Source organism: Echinococcus granulosus, assembly GCF_000524195.1.
Source record: "Echinococcus granulosus chromosome Unknown EG_S00013, whole genome shotgun sequence".
Lineage (NCBI taxonomy): Eukaryota > Metazoa > Platyhelminthes > Cestoda > Cyclophyllidea > Taeniidae > Echinococcus > Echinococcus granulosus.
Window position 1 is genome coordinate 360,717 of NW_020170393.1, and position 9,029 is coordinate 369,745.

Below are 9,029 nucleotides of genomic sequence, written 5' to 3' on the forward strand. Positions count from 1 at the left end.
CTTAATGAAAGTAGTATGAAGTGAATGGGCATCACCTTTCCCTAACACCTCAATAAAAAGAATTAGACCTAATTTGGCACATAGAAGCACGGAGAAAATCGAAATTTGCGAAAAGTTCTTATTTGATGGTTGGTTGACTCAGGTTGCGGAAGCCCTCATTTATCCACTTCCTTCAGTTGGATCCTCTCCCATAATAATATGCCTGTCGACTTACCCTCCGTTTTAAAAATCACCGCCTACGCTCTACCCCGACTTGCTCTAGGTTCTTTGATGCCTACTTTGGCTTCAACTCAGGTCCTCAAGTTGATACTTCTCACCATCTCTACGTTTTTTAGGAAATCTCTCCTTCGGACCAGTGATATACGATGTGTTCATTGCCTAGCCACACACCTATCACGTAGCCTCGTTTACGTTTTAGGTCATTCGCAATGAAACAGTGCCTTTGTAGGAACCCCATTTAAAAATAATGCACTTTTTACTTTGATGAACCCGCCAATTTGTAAACCCCTTTGTTAAGTGCTGAGTCAACTAAAGAAAAAACGAAATAAAGTATTAGCAGTACGGACTCATATGCCTTCCTGCGAGAGAAAGGGCAAACCACCTAAATACCCTCTTAAGGAGTCGCCTTTCATAACCTCTGAGAAGAGTCAGCTATGTTAGGCTACGCCATAACGCCGGTTCTCGAGCCGAGATAAGTCTCATTGGGATAGCGTATCTTGCTTGCTCGATTCCTCAGAAGGCTAGGCTTTAAACCATTTATTAATAGGCGTGGACTCGGCAGTAGAAAAGGAATGAAGAAGGTAATATTACCCTGGTGACTGACAGAAAAAACGTCAAAAAAAACCGCTAACCAATGAGCGTCACGTGGTAAAGAGATAAATGTGAAGAGTAGTGAGGTGAACAGACTCATCACAATTCAGTAAACCCAATCAAAGCAGTGATTTCACCTTGAATTTAGTTGAAAAAAAGGAGGTAAAGTGGTGCGATGTAATGCCGTCGGACTAATCCCGTCGGACTGCATTTGACCCTTGTCAAATAGTCGCCGACCATTAGCGGGCATTTCCTTGACAAAACAGACTGAATTTTGCCTAGGCTCAACTTTTATTGCCAATGATTTACTATGGAGGACGTGAAGGCCTCCCTGGACCAGCGGAAACATTAGGGGTTATTTGATATGCCAGGCAAATGTAATGTAATAATAATGACTTCCCAGATTTTGGTTGTAATGTATGCCCTCCACTGGAATTGAGCGTTGCGAGTTGGTGGGAGCGGCCAGAATGCAGTCCCATTAAATGGCCTATGCAGTCTGGCTCCCTTCAGAAGGTTCTGCCTTTTTCAAGAATTTTCTGGAACTCCGTAAAGACATGACGAAGCTGTCAACATCTGTCGCCATGAAGCTCACCTTCAATGTACCCTTCAGGAGGAAATTGCATCAAGGCTTTTGGGAGAAAGGAAAACGCCCTCTCTTCGAAACCCCATGGTTCGCAACTGGAGACCTCCACACTTTAAACACCCTATATGACAATCAAATGGGCCAGAATAAATTTGGGCATTATATCACGTATGTTGGAGCAGATTTACGGCATCGAAGAATCTGGCAAAGCCCCGTAGAGGAAGCAAACTCGAATGCCGAAAGCGATTAATAGGGACGGCAAAGATCCGCCGTCAAAACATCAGCAATGGTCGAAGAGAGTAAGTGAATTAAAGCACTAAATCTTGAAGCTACTAATACGAGATCCTCATAATAAATAGGCCACAGTTTTCTTCTACAAAATCAAGCACCGCAAAATCAAGTAAAGCCGTGTGTCGATGGGTCAGGCAGGAAAAAATAGTAAAAAGCCGTCAAAAGCATCGCTAAATCCCCCTTCTACTGAAGAGATTTTTTAGCTCCAAAATTAGAAAAAATGAGACAAACTATTCCCACGAGGTGTAATGTATCGCTCGGGCGAACTACTAATTCGAGATTCCTTTTTCAAAAGTCACTTGTTTAACCCTGGGTCCGGGTGATATCAAAATACAAAGCTAATTCACCAGCCGCAGCGCCGATACATTTTGTGGAATAGTTTGGTTCAGGGAGGTGTACCATCTCTTCATTGAGTCCATCACTTCTGTAGAAAAACAACCCTATTCTCACGGAGCTGAGAAAATGACACTTTCAATTCATCCAGTTCTTGACACAAAAAGTACCTCACTTATTGGAAAATTTGCGGTACTACCAGTAGTTGCCAAGATACAAACAATGCACTAATTACTTGGTCGACATGTTGAAGAGAAGATGGGAACAACGATGGGCGTAATCTAATGTTCTCCCCCATCACCTATTAAATCCCCACTTTGTTGAGCTTTTTCGTTTTGGCAATAGGTCTGATGGGCAATCTGTGATAGGTATTGGAAACACTGCCCGAATTGCATGGAGGTGTGGCGATTTTCAATTCGCTGACGGAGGTCGGTCTGACCTTCTCCTGCTAATGTGAGCCTGAAAAGGACGTTGCTCATCTGGCAAATGACCTCTTCCTCCGGCAACCATCCCAGTCCCAGGTTTTGTAGGAATACTATTAACAAGTGAAGCGTCATTTGCCGTGAACCACATGGAGAAGTTAGTTACAGAGCTGCCTTCGGTACCTGTATGAAGGTGCCAGTTGAGTAGCCTCGCGGTACCTCCTCCACCTCTCTATAGTTAAACAAAACCCAAACAGGATATGATCGATCAGTTCTAAAGTGATAGCGACATGGTAAAGTGGAAAGAGAAGCGAGTTTCGAGCTCTACGGAACCATGGTTGTTCCCTTCCTTTAGTATTTGACTCTGTTCATAGACCACTATTCCGACGACGAGCTATGGACAGGCGTGATAGTTCGCACATTCCCCCATCTCCAAATCTAGTTCCTAAAAAGGACAAAACTCCAACTACAGTAAAATTGCTGTTAGGGATTCGTGAGGTTGTGGTCAAGTATCACCTCAGTCGCATGGAATTTCTACGACAGCTACGGTTGGCTCATGGGTGCATTTCTGAAGTTGGAGGTTAACCAAGAGGAGCGCCAGAGAAGAGACTGAAAAGACGAGAGGGGCTATGGAATACGTGGTTGCTTGTTTAACTCTGGGTTTTGGCAAAGGGGCTACTTAGTTTCACCGCTAGTGTACCTTTGTCGGGTGAGCTGACCTCTGGCCTATTCCAGTGGCCTCAATTTCTACATTACGTCGGCAATGCATATCCATCCTGAATATTGTGTCTATTTTCGTCTTCAAAGAAGTCTCGAAACGTTTCGTTTATACTTACGGACAGTTCCTAAATAGGCCTAGGCAGTTCCTGAATGCAATCCATTAAAGAACGAATGACCATGTACATTAATAAATGAAAGTACAACAAATAAAAGTACTTAAACGAAAACCACCACCCGTAGCATAGAAACGGAAAAATAAAAGTCCTGTTCGTTTATTAATTTTAACAAGTCGTGTGACCGGATGACATTTCCTGTGGCCTAAAAGGAAAGTTTGTACAACGAAGCTGCTTGTAGTGCCTAGAGATAAATCATAAAGCACGGTGAACGAGGAAAGTGATTGCTTTGGATGAAATTTGTAATCCAGCCTAAAGCTGAGAGACTATTAGCCGCAACTCAGGAACAGTTTATAATGTTGTAGGCCAGGGAAATGGTTGCATTTATATTAAAATGGACATGAAAGGACTTGAGTCGAATTGTTAAAGGCATTTGTGATGATCGTTTACCTTCTGTTGCTTAGAAGGCATATAAAGAGCTGCGTTTATGAGGCTGGTTTTATGACAAGTGACATTATTGGATTGACCAACCTATACCGAAGTAATAACTTGTTATTGTGGAGTCCCCTGTCATCACAATTATATCCTCCACACATATAACGAAATCGCTACATCAGCATTGCAACTTAGATAAGTCCTAACCATAAAAGCGCTTACTCACTGCTGGGGCAAACAAAGTCTTTCTAATTAAAAGACCCTCAATTGGGTACATCTATCAGCGATTCTAACGCAGAACGATGAGTAGTCGTGACTGCAGAGCTTGACAATCCATAGAATGTACACATTTGCACAGTGGAGATTTCCGAAACCGCACCCCGGTGGCAAAACTTTAACTGTGCCAGCGTAGTCCAACTGAAAGCCTCACTTTGATTAAAATGACGCACCCTCACACTAGCCTAAGGCAGCATTCAGGACCTCAACCCACCGACTGTTGCAGTGTCAGGAAATTGTGACTAACCATACCTAGCATTTCCATCACCGTCCTGGTTGTCCGATTTCTGACAGTGTGAAGCGAATTGCGAGCGCGCTGCAGTCAAGTCCTCGTCGGCTATACGTGGACTGAGAGTTCATGACTCAGGGTAAATAGTGTCGGAAAAGCAAATAACTTTTCTCTAGTTTTAAATTTCAAACGTACATTGAAGTCGAGCATTCAATAATAGCTTGCACATCATTATACTCACCGTCATTGCTTTAACCAGGTCATGAAATGTCAAATCCTTAGTCTCTGTGTACCAGACTCGAAAGTTGTCTCACACCCACAAATTGGAAGCGTTGCCTTTTTAAAGAACTTTTAAGATTTCAGTGCTGTTGCGGAACGAGGCACCCTTGAGTTGGAAGTAGACTTTCAAATTAAAAAGAGGCGATTATTTTCGCATCTAAACAAAAACTGGTCTGATGGAACTGTGCAACTCCAAGGGAACTAATTAGGACAGAGAACATCTGAGTTTGAGTAACAGCTACAAAGAATTTGCCATGGGGAAAAGTAAAAGAAGTTAATTGGGCTTCCCTATTACTTTTCTTCGTGATGGATTAAAGTAGCGCTGAATGGTTCAATGATCATTCAGTAGGTGATAAGCTGATAAGTTCGCCGGCTCTCTACTTCACAATGCGTTATGAGTAGGTGGAAAGGGGCCCTAGTGAACGTGATGCCCATCATGCAAGGAGAGATATCCGTGTTAAAATAAGTGGGACTGGATGTGATTAAAGCCCTTACCTCAAAGACGATAACAACGTACCCAGTTTGCCTTAAAAATGCGACAAAGCGCATTCGCAATGCTCTAATTGTTTAGTAAGGAGCCAATTGGGGGTCCGCTGTTGTACTTGCATCAAGCATCCAGGCCTTCGGGCTATGTAGTAGCCTCAAGCCCTTCTGTGCATCAACAGTACATACTCTTCCCGACTATTGTCTACGTCCGTCTTTAGAAAAGTCGCAGGTGGGTACATTGGAGGCGGCTGAAAGCAAATTCTGTCTTGAAGGATATCCACCTTGGTACCTACTGCGGGGTGATTAACCTTAGGCAGATTCGGCGACCCCTAACAGAAGGGCTTATAACGATGTCCACCAGCGAACAGGCGATACCACCTCCACCCTTCCACTAGCTGGATGGAACTCAAATAGATATAGCCGGGCCGTACTAAAGTGAAAAAAAAGTAGTAAAAAGGAGTAGATGTAAAACCTTATCCCAAGGAACTGTTAAACTTCGTCCCTCATTAAATGAGGCTGCTTTAAGGCCAGTGTTCTTGCGAAGAGCTTTGGACATTCTAGATGGTCAGCACATTTCCCGCCCCTCATTATGTTTTCCTAAAAGGGTAAAACTCCAGATCCAATGGAATCGTCAATAGGTATCGGCGACTTTGCAGACAGATGCCTCCTCAGTTTCCAGCAAATTCGACGACTGGCTCAGTTGTCTCGCAGGTGTCTTTTTTATGGCACCAACTACCTTGTAATGACCAAAGGGAGAGCCAGGGGAGAGGTTTAAAGAAGACGACGGATTATGCAATGCTTCAACTATTTCTTTAACGCTTGACTTCAGTAAAGGGTTACTTAGGACTCCGCCGCTGTACAATTTGCTGGGCGGCTTAGCCACTGGGCCATACCAGTGGCCCCCAGCCCTTCTATATGTTTACAATATGTATTCTGACAGATTATTATGTCCTCTTTGGCCTTCAAGGAATTCTCGAGTAGCTACACACTAACCTTTACTGTATTTTAAGGTGGAATTTTCCTCGATGCTTATGCCTCCCATCGCATGGCCTCTAAGGTGACAGACGAAATAATGTGATTTTTTGATTAAATCACTAGGAGTCATTCAAAACAATACGGCCGAAAACATTGAGTTAACTTATCTACCGCGAAAAACCCTATGATATGTTTTGTTCGAAAGAGGACAAATTTTCTCCGAAATGAAGTAAATAGTTAATGCGGTACCATGTGTTTGTCACGACCCCAGTATCAGGCTTTTGTTAAATCGAGGTCGCTTCAATTCGGCATTTTCCGAGGTTAAAAGAAGGCCCTTCATTGACATTAATAAAATAAATGATCAAAACACAAGAATGCCTACTTCATCTCCCAGACTGACATAATACAAAGGTGCGAGTATGTCTGTGTTGACGACGTGCACCATTGGAAACTGTGAGCATTGCGGGGTGCCAGAGAGGCATAAATAAGGTAGCAGGGCAAACGGGTTAAGGCTCAGATCGTGCAGTAGTGACAGGAGGAGGGCGAGAAGAAGAGGAATCAAAGATTAGGGCGCATGCACTCATGTAGGGAGCAAAAGTGTCAGACGGGGCTAGAAGAAGTGTCTAATAGACTCCTTCATTGATCCCTCAGGATTGCTGCAAACTTTTCTTCCTTCCCCGCGGTGGATGTTGTACAGTCATTTCATCCATGAGAGGATCGTGCTGTAAAAAAGCTTGAAATATCTCATCTGTCTTTTCGTCTATTGTGTAATCTCGACGCATACACCTCGTTGAGGGTGAGAAACCGCCTCGAATATCAGCCTCTGTGGACTTGGACCGAGAGTGTAGATTACGACTCGGTGACTTGGAGCTCTGCAGCGAAGTTGACTGTGAAGAAGACCATGCGGACTCCACTTCAAGGCTTTTTCGGGGATGCAGTTCTTTACCTGATCTCTGTTGCATCTTCTTTTGAGCCAGTCTCTTAGTCGCCTCACGGTAGGTGTGCGAGTTGACGTAAAATGGGGCCCGGTGGTGACCCGCACTAAGAGCCGTGGGTCCCCCCATCGTAGGTTGCTGTTTTAGACAGTCAGCGCTGGTTGTAAGGGAGGTGGGTTTCAACTTTAGCAGGATGGGAGCACGTTTGCTCTCCCCGCCAGAGTCTGACCGAAAATGCTGTCTGCCACCGTAAGGCTGAGGTCCCTCCAGGTTGTAGGAATGTCTCTGTTCTTTCAAAAATTCTGCTGCAAGGTGCTGTGGATCACTGTTTGAGGAGTCTAGGGATAGAAACTCTGGTGTTCTGCTGTTATCAATCTCCACCTGAGCCGGTCGACTGTCCATGTTTTGTTGAGTTGTTCGAATAAAACAGTCTGTATCTGACCGATGCACTGTGGGTTTATTTGTGTGCTCCTGAGTGTGGGCAGCAAGATGGCTTGGAGAGTGTGAGGCAGCTCTGTGAACAACAAAGTTTCTGCTTGAAAAGTGATCGAATGATCGAGCAGGTTTGACCCACTGTGTGGGCTCAATCTTGGTTGCCACAATCACGGAAGCAGCGGTTTGATATTCTGGAGTTAGAAAAGTGCCCCTTTCTGAGCCAAGACTGCCTTGAGGCGAGGTGGTGCTGTGTTGCTGTTGGTGGTGAAAACCCTCCTCCATTGAGTAGATGGAATTCTGGCGCGATAGTTGTCTTGATGGTGAACTGACTGCCAACATATTGATAACAGACGATCCCACCACCTCCTCACCTATGTCCACCGCGGAAACGCGTCTAGACGCGGGGCTAAAAACGAGGTCTGGTGGGATGAGACGTGACGCCTGTGATTGCGGCTCGCTAGTACCCCCTTCACTAGCCCCCCTTTGAATCTCCTTATCAAGACGTCTTTGAAGCTCTTTTTCAAAAGTCTCACTTTTCGTCAGCATATCCAAGAAAGGCATTTCAGGGTCCCTGTCCGCAGTCAATCGATCGCGGCAAATCTGACGTGACAGACGCTCCTGCGTATACTGATGTGAATTTGGGTTTCGATAGGGTGATGCCAATAAAGGTGGACTGCCGCGACTTCTGGGGGTAATGGGCGGTTGTGGTGGGAGGGGAGAGTAACACCGACCGACCGCCACTTCGCTCCTCACATCCTCCACTAAAAATTTATTCATTTTGTGATGGGAACAACTGCAACACTCCTCGTTGGGCAAGTTTTCCGAGTTGTGCGGCGAATGGCAACAGTTGGGCAGAGTTACCTCTCCAGGATACATCATAACCATCTCAGTGTAAGAACTCGAAGTTGGATTCTTTCGAAGTTGACTGCAAGAGCAGGTGCAATTCGGCGAGCGATAGGATTTATCATAGTCCTGTCTCTTGTGATAAATGCAACAGAAAGAGCGAGCCGGGGCACTGCGTAGCTTTACATTGGGTTCAAGATTGTGGGTAGAATAATTGATGATAGCAGGTGATATCATGGGTTGGAAGGCGCAGCCACCATGTTGTTTAGCCATCAGTGGATTATCACTGAATCGCCTCTGAGCCGAAACAGGTGGTAGGAGCGACATAAAGTCCTCCTCTGGATTCTCCTCCAAGCTCTGCAACATGCTCATCTCACCAGAGTCAAATCCGAAGGAAGGAACAGTCAGCTCCTTCTTGGAGAGCGATTGCCCAAAGTTTTGGTGCTGGTGCTCTAAGTGGTTTTGGATGATGGCCTGACTCATTGGAGTTGTCTGTTTCCACAGTCGAGGCAGCTGCTTTTTGTGACCCACTTCAGACCCACAGGTAGAAACCCGTTTACCCGACTCACCAGAGGCCTGGTGGCGCAAATCAAGGCTCCTGTTCTCAACACCATTTTTGCTTTTGGCGGTACCCGTTCGTCCTGACCACCTAAAATAAAAGAAACATTTTCTTTAAACAAAGCCAGATACTAAGTTGATAAAACTATCTAGAAAATACACGAAGCATAATTCGAAAAATAGGTGCACCGATTAGGCGATAAAAACTCGGTAATGTTAACTTAGTCTTAAAAAACCAAAGTAAATATTAATAGGCTTAAAGGCTATGCAAGGGACAATGAATGTACCAAAGTTAAATAATAACTC

At 44.7% G+C, this 9,029-nt stretch overlaps 1 protein-coding gene across 1 annotated transcript in view; it reads right to left on the reverse strand. All coding sequences in view use genetic code 11, as the record gives it.

Moving 5' to 3' along the window:
- Positions 1-6,599: 6,599 nt before the first annotated feature.
- EGR_02755 (hypothetical protein) overlaps positions 6,600-9,029 on the reverse strand; it is a gene marked incomplete at both ends in the record, with an annotated part of 5,692 nt that continues 3,262 nt past the window's right edge. Inside the window, one exon of the mRNA XM_024492004.1 lies at positions 6,600-8,814. Coding sequence (XP_024353498.1) covers positions 6,600-8,814 — 2,215 coding nt within the window. The remainder of the gene's footprint in view (positions 8,815-9,029) is intronic.